Raw genomic sequence first — 21,452 nt, 5'->3', positions numbered from 1 at the left:
TAATATTTACATTAGTCATAAAATTGTATTAATTTTAGAAATATTTAAGTGATAGTTTGTCTCAAAATAGATTGGATACATGCTCGAGCGTGACATAGTCTGCAATTTCTCAAAGGCAGGACAAACTAAGCTCATATTGGCGTATGGCGACGCCGTTCAAATGCGGATTGGCGGTTTTGGCTGACTTGAAATAATAATTCACTAATGAGGCAGTTATTCAATTATTATTTGACGAATCTGAACAGTAATGGTGTTTAAGCAAATGAGTAGGTACGTGACGTGCTTATACTTTGCAGTATTAATTTTGTGATAAACATTAAATAATTTAGAGATAAGGTTAGTGAACTCAGATAACAAACCGCGTCATAATGGGTGTGTTTTGTTCAAAATCAAAAAGTGTATAGTCACTCGGCAATATACTCGCAATATGCTTGAAGCCTAAAGGGGCCTGACTTTTCACCGAGAGTTGGTTGGTGGTTCGATCCACGTCCGGTGGACTAATGTCGTACCCACTCCTAACACAGTATTTTCTGACTAGTCCAAGGAAACCGGGAATATGTTTATATCACACTTCACACTAATATATAAATGCGAAAGTTTGTTCTAAGTGTGTATGTTTGTTCCTCTTTTTTACAGCGGCTACTAAAGCGATTTGACTGAAATTTGGAATGGAAATAGATTTTACTCTGGATTAACACATAGGCACACTTTTCATCCCGAAAAAATACCTACATGGTTCTCGCGGGCTTTGTGAAATACTGAATTCCACGCGGACGAAGTTGCGGGCGTCCGCTAGTTTAAAATAAAATAATATATTGTTAGCAGGGGCGATTAAATGTAGGTCTTTTCGGACTTAGCTAATTAATAACAGAACACTAACTTTTATGTTTTATTTTATTCAGAGATAAAATTTAAACGGGCCGTTTGGTTAACCTAAAACGTTGGTATCGAAAAGGGGCTCGCCCGTCGCGTGTCATTGGCTCTTATCAACAATACGTATGAGCTACATAATATGAGCTGCTTACGAGTAAATAAGTTCATAACCTTAATTGAATATTAAATATTTGGATTACAATAAAGGACGTTGATGAAAAATAATTTAAACATGAAACTAGTCTTTTGAGATTTTTAACATAGACAGGTATCAACTTATTTATTAAAATTGGCAAATTAATATAATTAGAAATGATTGTAATATTATTTAAAGCGAATGAGAGTACTTGACGTAATTTACGAGTTGATACAGTTAACTCGTACCTACGAGTACCTCTCGTTATGTTAATAATAAACCTTGGCTGACTTTGTTGTGGGCTCTTCTCGGACCAAGGCGCGTTTGGAACCCTCGTAACTTTAATTTTAAGTTTTCGACTATTATTACAACCATTAGATTAAATTAAATTATGACATAAACCTGACCTTTAAAAGTGCTTGTAAACTGAGCCTAATTGAAATAAATAAATTTTGAATTTTTGAATTCATGCAGGTGTTATAAATGTGTTTTGATTAAGGATATTTCTTATTAACTATTTATCTTCTTGACTACCTTGCTCCAGCGGTTAGTCTATGTGGCTTTAGATCACGAAGTCCGTCCCTGTAGCCAAGTGGCACGTCGATTCTCTTTCTACGATCGTAAACGCTTCGAAAACTAGGAAAATGTATGTGAATGACTTTTGCTATCGACAAGTCACAAAATCTGTCATTCCCATTAGCGTTTGTAGAAAGAGATTCGGCGACATGGCTAACCTGGGTTGGATTACGAAATATTAAGCTTTTAAAATAGGCTGATAATAGTGATACTTAACTAAAGCAAAATTCGACCACCGAGATAATAAAATGACATCGCGTTATTCACGGTAATCGACCCAACTAAAACGATGAGATAGTAAGAGATAAAATGAACAAATAGATAATAATACGTCTAAATTTTGATCTAGCCTCGCCACTGAAAAGGCGTAAAAATCAGTTTATCCCTTTAGAAACTATGACTATAATGTATTCAGAAAGTGGCATATTTGAACTGTAAAGTATGTTATATGGTCATATAACGCGCTCTCCGAGGTTAGCGTAGGTAACAGTTATCAGGAAATAGTAACTACCTAGTTTACTGGTACTGGGTAACGCGGAAAGTGTTAAAGCAGTAATAAAAAATAAGTTTGCAATGGTGCTTATATGTGGGTTGTTCCTACTCACATATAAGCACACACAAAAATGGAAAAAGACATAAAAGGTGCTAGTAGTAAATCTTTTTAAAATAGGATAACCTTGAACTTAATAGTTGCGAGACGAGTTCTGGGCGGTGCGGCTACTTTTCATTACATGTGTACTAATTTGCATAAACAAAATTGAAAGTAAGCAAGTATGAGGTATGCTTAAGGTCATCGGGAAATCGAACGGATTGATTTTATTACTCTTTCTAGATAAAAACTATTCAGTTTTGGTGTAAATTGGTTCATTGTAATCTCCAAATTTTTGTTACGGACTCATGTTGTTATGGATTGTTATGACTACTTCATTTAAATTTCGAGTTTAGTTTATAGTAAATAACATGTTATTTTATCATTATAATCATCCTGTTTGATGGCGAATTTAAGGTCTCAAATCTCCTCTTATATGAATACTAGCTGAGACCGCGCGGTTTCACTCGCGTGGTTCGTTCCCGAAGGAATACAGGGTTATTATATATCCTATAGCCTTCCTCGATAAATGGGCTATCTATTTTCAAATCGGACCAGTAGTTCCTAAGATTAGCGCGTTCAATCAAACAAACAAACTCTTCAGCTTTATAATATTAGTATAGAGGTCGTTATTGATGAACAATGTGACAATTGATAATAATATTTACCTAATCACCATGATGACTGATGAGGAGTAAAATTATTTCTATAAATTTTGCTAAATAAGCTAAGTAAATAAGTACCTAGGTATAACTGATATCTATGTGAATAAGTATTATACCATGTAAGTTGGCACTTAAATAGATAACACAATCTAATATGATTATCTGTTTTGTAGTGTTTCAAGTGATCTATCTTCCGCTATGAATATGTGTCTGAGGTAATGTTATTAAAATAATGTATTATTTATCTTGTTCAAATATTTAATGGAGTCACGAGATTTCTGAAGGCTCGCATGTGAGATTTAAATCTCGAATGGCTTTGAAAATAATAAGTTCGTTGAACTGACTTTACCTATTTCAATACTGAAATGATTGTTTATGACGAGCTAAAATTAAGTATTTGTAATAACTTCTGACCTCGAGTCAATAATAATATTTATGTGTAAAAAATGTGCTTTCAACGCGCAGTGGCGGATCCAGGCGTCCGCCAAGGGAGGGGGTCTCGCAAATATTTCTTGAGTAATAAAAGGGACATGGACCAAACCAACGGCTTATGATCATAGCATTCTTATCAACTCAGAAATAAACAAACAGCTATCGATGCGGCTATGGCTAGGCGATGCCGGCTCGCCGATCAGGTTGGTGGCGAGAGATATGCGTGCCCGAAGAGAGATGAAATGAAATTTGAAATTAAATTTATCTATTCCTAAAATAATTAGAGACAGAGAAATGATCGGGTACGGGGTCGAGGACGTAAGCGCATGAACGGCGATGATTATTTTTACGATTCGGATTACTGTGGTTTGCAGTAAGGAGTTTCATACAACTTATACTAGATGTCTATTTGACACAGTACCGATCTTTTTCCGTGTTTACAATTAATTATGACCTTTAACGTCCTCTTCGAGGCAATTGTCGTGAAATAATCAATGAGAAACGAATGTGTTTTAGACTACAACACTGAAGTAAAACTTCTTTAGGTATCCCTCTCGACGTCGTTAAGCCGTGATAGCCCAATGGATATGACCTCTGCCTCCGATCCCGGAGACTGTGGGTTCGAATGCAGGCCAGGGCATGCACCTCCAACTTTTTAGTTGTGTGCATTTTAAGAATTTAAATATCACGTGTCTCAAACGGTGAAGGACAAACATCGTGAGGAAACATGCATACCAGAGAATTTTCTTAATTCTCTGCCTGTGTGAAGTCTGCCAATCCGCATTGGGCCAGCGTGGTAGACTATTGGCCTAACCCCTCTCATTCTGAGAGGACACTCGAGCTCAGCAGCTCAACTTGCTCCCCAATTCAACCGTGTGTAAAGAAGTTTTGCATCAAAATGTTCCAAGCTGAAAGTACCTGTATGCCGGGGCGGACGAGCTGCGCGATCTTCTCGCACATGAGCGTGTGGAAGTGCGGGTGGAAGCGGTACACGGAGCCGTCGATGCCGACGGTGACGCGCGGCTCCGCCATCTTGTTGAGCAGCGTCGCGATGCCGGCCGACACGAGGTGCGCCGCGCGCCGCGACACGCACTCGCACACGTGCCGCACGCCCGCCATGTCCGCCTCTGTCGCGTGCGACAGACCTGCGTGCACGGGCGCGTCACTGAGTTAGCTGATATTTGGGTTATAACAAGATCATTGGACAAGTCCCGAGTACAGGGGCGGTTCTATATGTACAGTTATAAGGGATAATGTCTAGGGCCCAATGAAAACATACATGTAGCAGACAATATTGACTCAAGTGTATAAAGGGGCCAGCTTAAGCGCTTTATCTACAGAGTGCTCGGGTGTATTTCCCATAACTTCAAGGTGTTAAAGTCCACTTATAGGAGACAAACCGCATACTTTTTTTTTTAAACTAAAAAATAGAAATTTTTTATGATTTCACACAAAGTAATTCAAATAATTCCGACTATCCGTGTCTATAAAATACGTCATTATTATAAGGATGCGTATAAGGGACACATATTAAGATCTATTTACAAAAGAAATATTATTTACCCCGAAAATATTAATTTTAGAACACATGTTCCTTGAACATTTTTAATTAATTTTCGGTAAAGAGTATAACCTCAGAGTTATGGGAAATATTCCCAAGCATCCTATATATTCTGTGATTGTACCATAAGTAAAGACCTAAAATTTGACAGGAGGTGTACAATACACCACTGCCATATCGACAATCCTACCAGGTAAATACTGCAACAAAATTACTACATATGTATTACAACCGTTAGATGATAATATCATATATTAAGGTTGGTACTATCAATATTGGAAACTCTTTTGCCTCGAATAAAGCTAAGACCCATCCATACACACAGGTTCCGCCCCTGTTCGAGTGAACTCTGCTTATACATATGTTTTCTGTGCTTATACGCAAGTGATTCACGTCACTCAAATATATAGGTAGGCTATGTCGATGCTACCTATTCTACCTATGTATTGGTGAACCACGATGACGTCACTCATCAAATCTTACTGGTGATACCATAACATAGTAAACGCCTGGAATGCCGGGTTGCTCTAATAAGAAATAACCCTTTTATATTTCCTTAAAATAATAACAATAGTTGATGGAACATACAAATTTTCCTGATTAGTAGATATTTAATCAGACATCGCAGATCTTGCACGAAACACTAATGCGATGTCCTACTTTGCGAAGCTTTAATTTAACTTGCCCTGTAGAATGTAATTGGATCTTGTCTTGAAAACTAAATTGGAACCACTTCGTTTGATTGACAATGCGTCAAAACGTATCACTGTCCATCGGGAATTGATTACCGAAAAGACACAATTAATAACATGTTTATAATTATGTCGACGATTTGTCGAGACTTGCGTCATTCCGCGTTTTTCGATGAGGCATACTTATCAATTTTGAAAATATGCTCGTTAAGGTCTACAAACCGGTACCAACTCACTGACACATGACTTCAAAATTGCATATAAAAGCCTACTTTAAATAAGGGAATTCTCAAAAAAAAAAAACAGTCACACTACTAACTATTATAAAGGTTACGTAAATATTATTTGGGCAATACAACGCATACTGGTTAGTAAACCTTTACGCAATATATACGATTTATTTCAAACAACGTTTCAATGCTCGATGTGTGATGCCACAGAAAACATATGTACAAGTGATGCCATGTTGCATTACATAATGTGTATTGTATGTAAATAGCTTTGCTTATTATCACTTGCATTCAACAGAAAGGGTTACTGATAACGTGATAAGGTAAACGTGAAATTATAATTGAATGTTTTAATTTATTCTCAAGACCGGTGACTCTGGTGTATTGTAGAATTTATTTTATAGACATTTTAATACAATCACGTATAACAAAATAATGAACCTTTTTGTGGACGAAAAAGATAAAAATTAAGATGCAAGTAGATATATCTTACCTCGCAAAAAAATGGTTGTAATAATGAGTGATTATGAGTGATACAAAAAAATATAATCATGTTTTTAAGAAAACAACAAAAACCTTATATTGGTTTTTCTTGAATATGAGGGACGGTAAAACCAAATACCTATAGGTATAATTTGGTAAATAGTATTAGGAATTATAGCCGTGATAGCCCAGTGGATATGACCTCCGCCTCCGATTCCGGAGGGTGTGGGTTCCAATCCGGTCCGGGGCATGCACCATCTACTTTTCAATCATGTGCATTTTAAGAAATTGGATATCACGTGTCTCAAACGGTGAAGGAAAACATCGTGAGGAAACCTGCAAACCAGATAATTTTCTTAATTCTCTGCGTGTGTGAAGCCTGCCAACCCGCATTGGGCCAGCGTGGTGGACTATTGGCCTAACCCCTCTCATTCTGAGAGGAGACTCGAGTTCAACAGTGAGCCGAATATGGGTTGATAACGTATTATTAGGAAAATGTGGGGCGCACTTCATAGAAACAAAGATGTAATGAATCAAACTTGTACGCACAGTGCGTACCTTACTTTACAACTTACAGTACTACTATACATGTCACTGACATAAGCTAAGTATTCCTGTTTATCTTTACCAATATAAAGAAACTCACCAAGTTCTTCAAGAACTTCCATACAGCTGGTGTAGTCGCCCGGTTTGTCAGACTCTATCTCCGACACGTACTTTGTGTAGAAGTTGCCCCTCTCGTACAGTAGATCCGAACCTCTGCCTCCGAAGAGCAAGCCCATCCGTGTGTATTTCACGAGCGCTAGACGAACCAACTCTCCCATGTACATCCCGGATATCATCTTCTCTTGTCTGTAAAGGGGAAAACAGTAATTGTAGTTTCTAGATAGGTAATTAAGACATATGGATCCAAGCTAAACTGATATTATGTTTCCCAAACCAAAACTCCCAATACCTCCATAGAACTGTTAGAGTTAGGTATACGGGGAGTCCAGTAAAAAGTACGGTACGACATCTACAAGATGATAGCTGTCATCAAGGCCTAAATCCACCCAAGTATAAAATCAAGGCATTAGTAATTTTGAACACATGGTTCGGCTAAATTGCACTGAAGAAATTTTTGAACTTTGTAGAAAAATCAGTAGAACTTAGTACTTAACCGTAAAATTTCGGCTAACATATAGTAGTTCGTTATTTTCATTCCATTCCTGGCTCGGGATATGTAACATTAGATTATTATTTCTGCTACACGACACACCTTATGCCGCCTATCTCGTTCTTTATTACCGATAGCAATTTTTACAAAGTCAAAAATATTTCCCTAAGCCCGTCCACCGTGGATTTCAGTTCCGAATTCCTTCTATTGTAAGGAGGAAGGCCTGGCCTTTTATAGTAGGCCTATAAAATAGGCTGATAAATAATGTTAAGGAGTCATCCATTCAATGTGAGCCACCATTTTTAGTGGTTAAGTTTTGAAATATTACAGTCTAAAGGTTCATATAAGTGGAACTTTTAATTATTTCTGAAATATCTACACTCTAACTTTACTCTCATTTTCATAACTTGATGAAGTTATTGTTATTATTCAATAACAGGTAAGCCTTGGGAACAAGTTACACTTTATCAAGAATAATATTAAATTTAATGAACTAAAGAAAGTGTGTTAAAACATTTAATAAAAAATTAATGCTATCAATTGGCACACCCCAAGTGTGTAATATTACCATAAAATATAAATTTGATAATAAACATTATTTATACAATTAAGCAATTAAAACTAACGGTATTTTAACTGTGTTGAATATGACTAAAATTGGTACTTTCCGACTATTACTACCTACTGTATGTATAGATATAACTATGAAACTATAATAAATTTTGGAATTTCAGTTTGCCCATTTAAAGGTTATCTATCGAAGCTATTAAAACCCCCAATAAAAATTCGGAGAGTAAGTAAGCTTTTAGCTGTATCATTATAGGTACCTATAATTTAATATGATTGTTACAGAATCAAATTATTAAGTCCGCCAACCCACATTAGAGCAGCATGGTATGAAGAAGCTTTGATGATGAGAATCTCGATCAGTTTTTAAACATCCCATCAAAATCAGTCCATTAGTTTTGAAGCTACCATGCCACAGACATGCCAAACTAACTACCCTCTATTTTAGATCTGTGGTTAAACTAAAACATTCTGGGAATTACCGGTATCAAATGTTATGACGCCTGACGTAGCAGCGCGAACTCTAGACTGCTCAATGTTATTTAATTACGTTTGAACTTTGAACTTTGCTCCCACAATGATCTGACAATCATGATTCATCATGACTATAAAGTTATACGACTTGTTTTCGGAGTGTTCATTATTTTTCTGATACCTTCGACCTCGTGAGTTAAATTCGCTAGACCCGTGGGAACCATGGATTTTTCCGAGATAAAAAGTGGGTAGGTGTTTCTCTATAGTATGTCTTCATTCCAAATGTCGGCCAAATTCATTTAGTAGATATAGTTCGGCGAGAAGGAGTAACAAATGTATATGTACTTTCTTTCGCCTTTACAATTTAGGTGTATTAAACAATAATCTGAGGGGGTATAGTAAGTACCAGTGGCAAAGGATGGAATTTAGATGAAGGTAAGCCGTCCAAAAAAGAAAAGCGTTCATACAGCGTGATACAAACTCCGGTTTCATATATATTTAGACAAAACAATGAATAAAGCATGGATATTTAAAGGTAACCCGGTGGGAATCAGCTTGCATGAACTCATGAACGCCGCTAATAAGTACTCTAAATGGATTATTCTGTTGTTATTGAATTAAAATTGTAACTATATTAGGTACCTGGTTATGATTACCATCAGACTATTATCACGCTTTGAGTAAGTAATCTTATCACAAACTGTTTATATAGATAGTCTTTAGGATTATAGATAGAGTCTTTAGGATTTCCTGTAACTACTTTTGGTAGTGGTAATTAATATTCGTATGACTTATTTACAAAAAAAAACGTTGAATTCATAGTAGGTAAAAGTGACATAGGGAAGTTATCTAAAGGTCATTTTATAGTTCCGTCATTTGTCTTGGATGTAGAAGATTAATATTTATTTACTGGTACAATTAAACTATATCTAATATAATATAACTTTATCTACTTCGTGTAAGTACCGTTATGTGTCCTAGCTTTTAATTAGTCTTATTTTAATTACTGTTACTTTAGTACAAAAAAAAAAAACAGGAAGTGCGAGTCGAGCTTACGCACCGAGGTGTCAGTACAAATAATTAGGCAAAACATTTTACTAAACGAAATTGGAACTTTGCCGCAGAAAAACTATTGTCACAAAATTCCCTATTCGCGATCAGTTTACCGAATTGTTTCTTACAAACTATCACCATGAATTGACTTAACTTTTTATGTAATCAAAAGTTATGGAGTAGGGTCGTTGGTTACGCGTAATTTTTTTATCGACATCGGTCTGGCAAAATGTGTTAAGCCGTTTGACGATCACTTCGAAAAAAAATAATACCTTGTGTTTTATTTGTGTCTACCTTCAAGAATATTAAAAGCATTAATTAAAGGCTCTTTACCTATACGAAAATCATTATCAAATAAAATAATCGGTAGATATATCGACAGATAAAGTAGGTGTGTCTAAAATGCTGTTATTTAAAGTATGTGTATTAAAATTCACAGTCAAAGAATGGTCAAAGGTCATTAAACCAATCAATAAGTTAGTGTACTTTTGTTGATTCACTAATGTAGACCGTATACACTTCTGTTAGTCATACGTATACCTACTGAGGTGTTAAAATTCATATTGCGCCTGCGGTAAGTTTGTCACGTTTTAAATATCAGAGGAAGTTCTCTTTAAAGATAAGATAACGTCGACAAAAAAACAAATTATAAGGATTTAAATTATCGACTTGTTAGAAACGGAAATAAAATACTGATATAACATCTGATGGGTAATCATTGGTCAGTAATCACCGGCGAAAAGTACAGAAATATTTGTTTGTTGTGAGGTTGTTTTACTTCACTTTAAAGTTTAAACACCCAATCGTATAATCGTAAGATCTATCTAATATATAAAATTCTCGTGTCGCGGTGTTCGACATTGAACTCCTCCGAAACGGCTCGACCGATTTTGATGAAATTTTTTGTGCATATTTAGTAGGTCTGAGAATCGGCCAACATCTATTTTTCAAACTCCTAAATGTTAAGGGTAGTCCACCCCTAAATTTTTTTTTTATTTTTTAGGCAAAATTTTTTGTTTTTATTTTTTTATGACACAGCATACAAAAATACATACAACCCTAAATTTTCACCCCTCTACGATCAACCCTTATATTTTATTTGTTAATTAAAAACTATACATACAAATGATTTGTAACTAAAACGTAGTCAATTTGAGCTTTATTGTTATTGTATAAAGTTCAATAATTAGAAAACGGGGTAGGGGTAGGGTAGGGGTAGGGTAGGGTAGGGTAGGGGTAGGGTAGGGGTAGGGGTAGGGGTAGGGTAGGGGTAGGGTAGGGGTAGGGTAGAGTTAGGGTAGGGGTAGGGTAGGGGTAGGGTAGGGGTAGGGGTAGGGTAGGGGTAGGGTAGGGGTAGGGTAGGGGTAGGGTAGCGGTAGTTGAAAGTTTACATCGAGTTTCACGCGGACGAAGTCGCGGGCATCCGCTAGTAAGTCTATAAACAAATATACCATTTTGGGACTTACATTTGCTTGCCGGGGTTGATGGAGTTGACGTCGACGTCCCGGTCGAACTCTGTCCTGACGAAGTCCAAAGTCCCGTCGTCTCCAAAAGCACCCCATTCCGTGTTTATCAACAATTCCGGCTTGCCTGGCTCGCCGTCGAATAGCTCACAGTTTTCCGTCTTCTCCACATAGCAGGCATTGCTACCAGTACCTGATTGGCCATATGAATTTATACATTGTATGTTGAATGTAATCAAGTTGAAGTCTCTGACTAAAGGTAAAGTATAGACGGTACGGTCACCACAATAAGTTGGGTAAAACTATACATAGTCATGGCGCAACAGGTACGATTATATGGTATTTTAATGTCGACACTTCAATTTTAAATAAGCAAACAAAATGTTATAAAATAACACTAATGTTTCCTGAACTAATTTTTTCTAGTAAGTAAGTATCAACTTAAAGTAATATCTACAAAGTCTAGATTACAGCATTTGCCATTTGGCATACTGAATGTTCATTACAATTTCCTGATTTCTATCAACTTTATTAGAAGTTAAAGATGCGAATTAAGCTTTCCCACAAAAAGCTTTAATACATTCTATAATCTACACAATATTAATATTAATAAAATAAGTCCTGCGCCGCGTCCGTCTGTCTGTTGGCTATAAACTCAAAGACTACAGACTTTCATGCGGCTTTCATAATTTATTTTCCATTATTTTTATTAATCCTTTTCCTGTAATTTTCAACAAAAAATATTTTATAAGTTTTTTTTAAACTTTCAACGTTTTATTTTAACCGTTTTTGAAATATCAAGTTTCATAGGACATTTCGCGATTCACTGACACTATGTAAAATACCAATGTGGTATTTTACATTGTTGTCGATCAACTACGTACGCGTCTATCAATTACCTTCAGCCAAGTCTATGCTAAGTAAAAATAAACCAAGCGTGTAATCACACACATAAGTGCACTTCAATTTGCAGAACAGGAAAATATACGAGCAGGTATTATTACAAAATGGGTGTTATTAAAACATTTAAAAAAAACGAGATTGTCGTTCGTAGGACGTATGACAAAAGTTAAAACTGATAAAAAGTGAATATTGACGAAAAATAACAAAAACAAACAACAGGAAATAGCAGCTACGATTAGACAAACTGAATAATCAGTTAAATAGGAATAATGTTATCACAGTGTGAGTTAACACAGTGCACTCCGATAAGACGATAGGAATGGACTGTCTCGTTGATTAATTCATTTGAAACTAGCTGCAGTTTTAACTGCTTTTTTATTATTATATAGTTGTGCTACTTTCGGAAGACGGTTTTGCTTTGGATGTAATAATAGTAGAAGATTCGTATTAGAAACGAACTTTACCAATCTGTTTATTCGATGAAAAGTGTTTTATATCAAATTTAGTACTTTAAAAATATATTGCGCCTAATCCTGGCCAGACTATTTTTAACCATTATGAACTATCATTAATAATAGTTTGGCCAGGAGTTTTTGAGGTAACCTACTCGCAGTATATTTTTTAACTTACTTTTGATATAATACACTTTCATCCATTAAACAAACAACAGGAAGAATGGGTGAAGGTCGTTTCTACGGATTTTAGACAATTAGGATTTTAAATAGTCTATGAAATCTATAATTAATATTACAATGATGTAAAGTTTGTGATGTTGTAGGGGGTAATCTCTAGATCTAATAAACCGATTTTGATAATTCGTTAATCAAAAACCGTTATATGTGGCTATACTTTATCACAGGAACGGGCACAACGCGAGTCAAACCGCGGGGCGTCGGTTAGTATCTAATAAAATATGTGCCAGATTCTTTTTAGATTGATTTCTTTTTGATAAAGACCAGTCCGTATCTAATCGACATGCTTAAAACTTCGAATAAATTGGTGATAGTAACCGTGAGTGTTAAATTGTTAATGCCATTATGACTAATGAGACCCACAACCGGCCCTGAGTGTAAGCTTTCAAGTTAAAACGTGTCAATCTATCATTACAAAAGGTACAATTGCTCGAAATGCCTCAAGGCTTTACGAGTATGTTTCGTCTATTATATTTTTTTAATCATTATTTTAATTCAACAAATTTAATTTTGCGCCTCCCTTTTCCCGTAAGAGATTAAAAAAAATACTTTTGGATCTCATCGGAGCGCGTCTATAACGACAGCCTTTCTTGATGAGTACAGTTTACCAACAAAGAAATTAGAAATGAAGGTAGAAAACGCATGTCATTTCATAACTTATTTATTTTAAATTATGTATGGTTTGTTTCTAAAATGCTATATAAAATTTATTAACCATATCTAATTGTTCTAAACTTAATAATAAAATTTATTTTCATTTATTTATGAACAAGTTAATTATAATTATTATTAGGTGTGAAATGACTAGTAATTTGTACCCTCATTTTTATTTGTTTGTTGGTAAACAGTACTCATAAAGAAAGGCTGTAGTATAGGTAAATTCTAGAGAACGATTGACAACAAAGCGACACTGTTTCTTTACATATTCGTTTACTTAAAAACTTACATCAAATACACTGAAAGCAAGCATAGCACACCGCAGTAAACAAGGTAAACCTACCGACGATGAGTCCTATTTTGCAGTTGTGGTTTTTCCACGCGCAAGACATCAATGTGCCCGTCGTATCATTCAGAATTGCGCAAATGTCAATCTGTACGTCCTACAAAAATGGGAAAAACATGCTTTTAAATGAAATAGTCCACTTAGGCCTTCATTATCGGCGAATCGTTGATGATGATTTATTATAGAGGCTTTCGATCCCGTTATGGAAACCCAGTCAAGAGAAATGCGCGGTGATTGTGAATGTACCTATGCCTACAATACTATGACTTATCTCTAGATGAGATAGATTCAGTGAAACACGATTTTGTAAACAAATTTTGTTGTATTTTGGATGCAAAATTATAGTAATTTTACTTAAGCTTGGTTCGAGATGGTTAATATTTTCGATTTAAGGACTCCATCACGTTTTATTTATGCAAGGTTTAAGAGAAATAAAATAAGAAGCCAATTATGCAATTGAAAATTTAGAAAAAACAATAAAATAAAAACTATCATGCAAAACATCTCCAGCCCATACAAATAATTTGATAATAAATTAAAATTGCCAATAATGTTTTTACCTTCATCTAAAACCTTCAAATACCTGGGATCCTGTGTCATATAAAAAAGTGCATGCAAGATTTTTTTCAAAAATAAATTAATATAAAGTAAACAACACAATAGATGAGTATAAACCACCCAAAGGAGGTACAATAATAAAAAATACCGAATAAAACCGAAAGTGTTATTAGCCATCTACATGCGCTCTGTACCGTCCAGGTCCAAAAAGTTGTGAAGAAAATGACAATTTATGCATTAGTTGGGTCACTTTAGTTGAGAATCCATCGTTAGAAAGCCTCTATTCGACTCTCGGTGGCTTTATAACATGCCTTAGTCTAGAGAGCTCATCATCCTCAACTCACCGATAATGATTCCTATGCGGCAGTGCGGGTTCTTATGTGCGCAAGACATAAGGGTCCCGCTCGCATCGTTTAATATGCCCATTACTGATAAAGCAAGGTCCTGGAAAATGTTGTTCTGTATAATTTGGTATATCTATATTTTGATAAGACTCCAAACTTGTATCAGCTTCGATGGCTTAAGTTTACGGCAAAATGTAGAATAGAACGCATCTTTTACAATGATAAAATTACGTTGTAAGTCTTAAAAAGGTACTCAAAATAAATATTATGTGTGTTATTTAAGTGGCTAGGTACAATAATTTTTCGATAAAACTGTTTGTTGAGTAGTAAACTCAACTAAAAACAACTTCAATCAATTTATTCTATATAGTTTGACATTGTAATTCGTATCGCCAAATCCAGCTTCGTTTAACTCCAGCAAAAAGTCGTGATGTTTATTATATTCACTTCAGTTCTATTTCCTTCAACACAATAGTTTTAATTTATTGTAATATCCATTCAGTTAACAATTGTTTTATCGTATAGATAATTATTTCTTGGAAACATCTTCTAACTATCTAAGTACCTACTTAATGTAATAGTGTCATTGAATAACCTATCCCTCTTTCAGCTATATATATCCATCAGGTCCTGGTTTCGAGTCCTAGGTCAGTCTATGCAATACTGAGCTTTTCTTCTAAGAAATTTTAGTATAAATTCTCAGTTTCGTAGTTAAGAAAAGAAATTCCAGTAAAAATCCTCAGCCTGGAGTTGAGAAATTCGTGTTACACTCCCGTGGCTCAGAGACGTTAAGCCGATGGACCAGCTGGCCTATTCACTAGTTTGGTCTTTATTAACAACCTATTAAAATAAACATCAAATCAACCGATAAATATCACCTACCTACTGTGTGATATCCACGAAGGGTTGTCAGTAGGCACCGAATTACATTTGTTACATATAATCTCAAATTCACTAGTTTTGGCGTATGTTAGTTGACATGTACGACATTGATTATAGGTAAAAAATAATTTTATCCGGTGCATACTGACAACCCTTTGTGGATATCATACAGTAGGTAGATGACATTTCTCGGTTGATTTGATGATGTTTGTTTTAATAGATAAATAAAGACTAAATTAGTGAATAGGACAGCTGGTCATTATTATTAACGCCTGATAGTGACTCTGTAGGGATTAACATAACATTATCTTTAGGTTCGCCAACTCGCGTGGTAGTCTAAGCTTCATATCACTAAGAGGAAGCCTGGCCGTTGAGAAGACCATGAAAATAAGTTGATGATTGAATGATGATGGATGATGATGATGATGATGACGTTTAAGTACCTAGTATTTCACTTACCCCACGTCTAGCAATGGCATCCTTGAGTCCCTGCACGACGTCTTCACCCACCACGCCACTACAAGAGAAACCCTTGGTCCATCGCTGCAGGATCCCTTTAGTGAGCCCCAGCTGTTTTAGCGGGAAACTGAACGTGAACCCGAGGGCCAGCCGCTCTTCATATACAAAGTGCTCCTAAAATGCACAATCAATATTAATATGAAAAAAAAAACAAAATATACATATATTTATCGACATTTCATAATTTATTTACTTATTTATAATAATAATAAAAATTATTAAAATCGTAAATAAATTATTTTAAGAATTACACCCTACACTGTGCTTTACATGACGTAAATAAAGTAGCGTTAGCAAAAAAATTTAAATTTAATTTTTTACACCTAATTGAACATTCATGATTTTTTTTTATTGATTGTAATTATTTCTTACGCAACTTTTAATAAACTTACCTTCATGAAATTAGCTAAGCACTCCGCAATGTGGTCGAACAGAGCTATTCCCGTGCCTGTCATAATGTGATTTGGTATGGCGTAAATTTTCGATTGCATATCAAAGTGGTTTTCACCTAGATTTATAATTAGTACTCTAAAGTTTGTTCCTCCTAAATCTAAAGCCAAAAACTTGCCACGCTCTGAAACAATAACAAGTTTAAATCAAGTTAAATAATACAGAGATGTTGAAAATTCGTCGTCGTATAGCAGAAGCGAACTGTAATTTTCTCTAACACATTATTAACAAGAAATGCGCATATCCAATTGCGCTTTTTACTAGCCGAGTAGCGTGTTGAACAAGCTACTATTTCTGCGTTACCTTTTTTCAAGCGATAAGAAACTTAGCTTCAAACCAGATTGCTGTAATTGACAAACTACGCTTACCTTTTCCATTCGGTAAATCTTGTATGTAAGTGATCCAGCACTTAACAATGGAATTCGCGTGCGAGTCCTTTCCGAGACCTTTTACGAGGTCATTGTGAAGTCTGCTCATTATCTCTCTACATTGCTTTTCTGATAAATGGAAAACTTCGCATTCTTCGCGAATCTGCACAAAAAGAAAGAAAATCAAAATTAATTTTAGGTTTTTTTTTTGTTTTTATTTGGGCATATCATAACTTGAGAACGTCTTAACCGACTTCATTTATAGTTTCTTTTTCTATTAGTTGTTGTTCAGACAACAACAACGATCATTTTATGGCTACTTAAACAAGGCTGAACGAATCTGGATGAAATTAGGCAAACAGATAGATCAAAGATGTATATTCCTAATTTCCCACGTGAATGTGGACAGGGGCTAAACCACAAGATTAGGTAGTGGAAAGTAGCTAAATTATTCACCTCATTTGATTTTTATGGCTTCAAAATTTTACCGCATTATATTTAAATGCCTTATATTAATAATATTATACTACTTAATATTATACTACTAATATACTTATATATTACTATACGAATACTTTAGTAGTTTTAATTTTTGAAGTTCTTTTAAACTTTTTGAATACCTAGAAAAATATGCCTTTTTGTATATTATACCTATAAATTTATTGAATATTAAAATATAACATTTATAATATACTAAGAAACACTAAATATATTAAGAAATAACTGCTTAAATTCGCAATATAAAGTAATATTACGGATATACAACTTTATATTATATGAAAATGAAAATTTCCAAGTTCCTTAAGAAAAAGAACTTTCCTGAAAGAACTTGCAGGTAGTCAAATAAGTAGCCTGTAGTAAAGGATTTTATTTATTTTTGCGTTAATTGTTTCGTTGATATAAACCCATTACAATTTAAAATAATGGACGGAAAATTATATAAGTACTTTGTTACTGTTTTCCTCATGCTTGTAAACTGAAAATTGAGCATTATTTATTCCCTGATATGTCCGCATTTTTATCTTCAATAGTATAATAGTGCATAAGCTAATGCAATTTCTTTGCATACAACAAAGGTAATCGCGGTAAACTAATCGTTATTATCGCCAACGAGTTTCACAAGGTCAAAGCGGTCATTACAACACAACTGTCGCTTATGGTAGCTTTCCAATACAAAACCCAACCCGGCTTAAACCAATAGCCGCCAGATCTATTTTTATTTAAATTTCAAAAATTTACTATTAACACTTACCCTTGGTAGTTGATTAATTGCCATACCCATTTTCTAAATATATGTAAACTGTTTTTTTTATTGAATAAAAACACTGCGCAAGTTACGTCTACTATACGACTTGCTAAGCGAGCCAAGAAATAAGGAATACGTTATACGACTTCGCCACAAAAGCTATGACCGTCGATTGTGCTTGTTTCTCACAGACTGACGCGTTCTTTTTCATTCATGGTAATAAACTGTTGTTGTCTCGCTCATGTGCGCAAATACTCTACGTGCCGGAATGGTGCAGCATTATGTTGTGCAATGCAATGCAAAATAGGTGAAATAATCTGTAGTATGCATTTGTATATTATAATTACAAAGTATAATACACTACAAGGTGTCAAAGATTTATAATTTGCCCCCATAAATATATTTTCCATGTCGGGACGCTATCCAATGCTTATCACATATCCTGCGGCGCGCCTCTTGTTGTATGATTGTGATTGGTCGTCGCGTGGGCTCGATCATGACGTCATAAAAATTCCTCGAGTCGACGTCTTTCTATATTTACAGTGCTATAGTATGGGTGACACTGGTAGTGAAGTAACGTAACAGTGTGTGTGAGCTGTATGCAGACTGCAGAGTAACGGTTTATTACCGAACTAGCGGACGCCCGCGACTTCGTCCGCGTGAAAGTCGTAAACTTTCAACTACCCCTACCCTACCCTACCCCTGCCCTACCCCTACCCTACCCTACACTACCCCTACCCTACCCTACCCTACCCCTACCCTACTCATTAAGGCTGCACTTCTTCATTTATTCCCTCCCCCGCGAGTCGCGTCGAGCGCGGCAACCGTTACACAAAAATAATCGATATAGCATGAATTAGTATTCACGCGCGATGGCTTAGCGTATTTCTTGTATAACTTTGGTGTTTCTTTACCGATTTTTATGATTCTTTTTTTATTGAATAGGTAATAATGTTAACTTTTTTAGTTAGGGATGAGTGATGAGTGTTATAAACATGAGAGTTGACAAATATAATTAGAAAGCTCCGAACTGCTAAGCTATCGGGAGTTACACGTGTTATTGTGAGTCAACCATAAAAAATAGACATATATATGCTGTTGTGTTTTTATAGATAATTTTAAGGAGAACATTTCCGTCATACATAATTTCTATGTAGTTTTAGCCATTAAGGCTGTACACGCGACGGAAGCTTAAAAAATTGAGTAACTTCTCCCGTTTTCTCAACATTTCTCTTCACTGCTCTGCTCCTATTGATCGTAGCGTAATGAAAAGTATACTATAACCTGCCCAGGAGTATGTAGAATAATTGTACCAAGTTTCGTTAAAATCCGTCCAGTAGTTTTTGTTTCTATAAAGAACATACAGACAGACAGACAGACAGACAGACAGACAGACAGACAGACAGACAGACAGACAGACAAAAATTTTACTGATTGCATTTTTGGCATCAGTATCGATCACTAATCACCCCCTGATAGTTATTTTGGAAATATATTTCATGTACAGAATTGACCTCTCTACAGATTTATTATAAGTATAGATTAAGGGAACAATCTAATTTCAGTAATAATGAATATGACGTACATAATACGTGTAATGTTTGTACTTAGCCGTTATTTTGAGAAACGTATATGCTATTAATATAAAACAAAACATTATTTCTGTGAAAATTATCCAGAAATTATTTCGGGATTAAACGATCATAAAATGTTTTTTGTTGACCCTACTTAACTAAACCGTTAGAAAGGTACAATTACTTACCTATTTCTTCATAAACAATTTTATATTTGAACTAAAACGCTCCCCGCGCGTGTACCTACGTACCTACCTAGTTCCCATTCCTATAGGTCTAAGGGGATAAAATATACATATGTTACCCGCTGATAATATAGCTTTCCACTGGTGAACGCATATTGATAATCAGTCCAGTATTTTCAAAACTTAAGTATTCGTAACAATAATTAAAAAAAAACAATTCTTACCTCATAGAATAAAACATTTAAATTTAACTATTACGTAGGTAGGTAGGTAGGTACCTCTACCTATTTACTTAATTTTTGTTCGGGAAACATGAGTTACCTACCTATATTGTTTAGTAGATGTTATATAATGTATGAATTTATTATTTTGCGATATTATCAGTATGATAAAACATTAAAGGTTTCACTTGTAGGTAACATTTTAATACCTGTATTGATAAATAGGTTACTGACGGCCTTCGTGGCGCAGTGGTATGCGCGGTGGATTTACAAAACGGAGGTCCTGGGTTCGATCCCCGGCTGGGCAGATTGAGATTTTCTTAATTTGTCCAGGTCTGGCTGGTGGGAGGCTTCGGCCGTGGCTAGTTACCACCCTACCGGCAAAGACGTGCCGCCAAGCGATTTAGCGTTCCGGTACGATGCCGTGTAGAAACCGAAAGGGATGTGGATTTTCATCCTCCTCCTAACAAGTTAGCCCGATTCCATCTTAGACTGCATCATCACTTACCATCAGGTGAGATTGTAGTCAAGGGCTAACTTGTAAAGAATAAAAAAAAAATAAAAAAAAAATAAAAAGGTTTTAAGTACCTAATAGGTTATTTTCCATGTGGATCGTAAGTTTTCCAAAGTAGGTAGGTATCTTCAAACATTGTAAGTGCATTCAATATACGACCTGACAGCTTCCCTTTCTTGGTATCTCTTGTTTACATTACCTTTTATTTGTTGTAACACAACACCGCAATAGTGGCAATAGGTAACTCTAATTATGAATTCCCAAGTAGGTATATAATATTATAAATATACGCTATTACCTTCTTACGAATATAATTATAACCTCGGATTACAGAACGCAGTTTCAAATCTGACCTTTGAACTGATGGGGTATTGACTATTGTACTTACTACGTGCGCGTTGAGGGGAAAAAAATATCGAGTATCGACTCATAAAATAATTTTCCTTAGAAGTTTAGAACATACTCAGTTTAGTTATAGGCATGGCCGCATGGAATTCTGAGGTTATGGCCCACGAAAATCTCGCTTGGAAACTATTCGTTGTCGTCACAATATAATTTATTAATATACTTAACTAGCAGATGCCGCGCGATTTGAACCGCATGGTTCCCTTTCCCGTAGGAAAACAGGGATTAAATATAGCCTAGGTATAGCGCTCGGGGATATTAGTAGCTTCCTAACAGTGAAAGATTTTTTCAAATCGATTCAGTAGCTTCGGAGCCTATTTAATACATACAAATCTTTCATTTTTATAATATCAGTATAGATTAATCAGTGTATGACGAAATGCGTGTATAATACAGCAACTTTAAGGCTTCGACAATACTGTATGCAGTGGTCAAAAGAATTAGAGAGTCAGTGATGTCGAATTGAGCACGGTACAGATCTTTTTTAACCGACTTCCAAAAAGGAGGAGGTTCTACGTTCGGCTGTATGTATGTTTTTTTTTTTTTTTTTTTTTTTAATTCCGTCAATTATGGACCGATTTTGAAAATTCTTTTTTTGTTTTGAAGGGTTTACTTCCAGGGTGGTCCCATTTTTTTCA

General features: G+C 35.3%; 1 protein-coding gene across 4 annotated transcripts in view; it reads right to left on the bottom strand.

Moving 5' to 3' along the window:
- LOC112046122 (hexokinase type 2) overlaps positions 1-21,452 on the bottom strand; it is a 42,287-nt gene that overhangs the window by 7,359 nt on the left and 13,476 nt on the right. For 2 of the 4 annotated variants that reach the window (XM_024082642.2, XM_024082650.2), the window contains exons 2-8: positions 16,670-16,832; positions 16,244-16,425; positions 15,792-15,965; positions 13,546-13,645; positions 10,954-11,143; positions 6,884-7,089; positions 4,190-4,416 (exon numbers count right to left, since the gene is read on the bottom strand). In XM_024082642.2, the coding sequence (XP_023938410.1) occupies positions 4,190-4,416; positions 6,884-7,089; positions 10,954-11,143; positions 13,546-13,645; positions 15,792-15,965; positions 16,244-16,425; positions 16,670-16,832 (1,242 nt within the window). Of the gene's footprint in view, positions 1-4,189; positions 4,417-6,883; positions 7,090-10,953; positions 11,144-13,545; positions 13,646-14,450; positions 14,551-15,791; positions 15,966-16,243; positions 16,426-16,669; positions 16,833-17,921; positions 18,123-21,452 lie in introns of those variants that run through there. The other 2 variants (XM_024082633.2, XM_024082625.2) reach the window with 2 other exon arrangements.

This window comes from Bicyclus anynana, chromosome 13, assembly GCF_947172395.1.
Source record: "Bicyclus anynana chromosome 13, ilBicAnyn1.1, whole genome shotgun sequence".
In the NCBI taxonomy this organism is placed as follows: Eukaryota; Metazoa; Arthropoda; class Insecta; order Lepidoptera; family Nymphalidae; genus Bicyclus; species Bicyclus anynana.
Note: the sequence above shows the minus strand (reverse complement) of the source record. Positions and strands in the feature narration are given on the sequence as shown.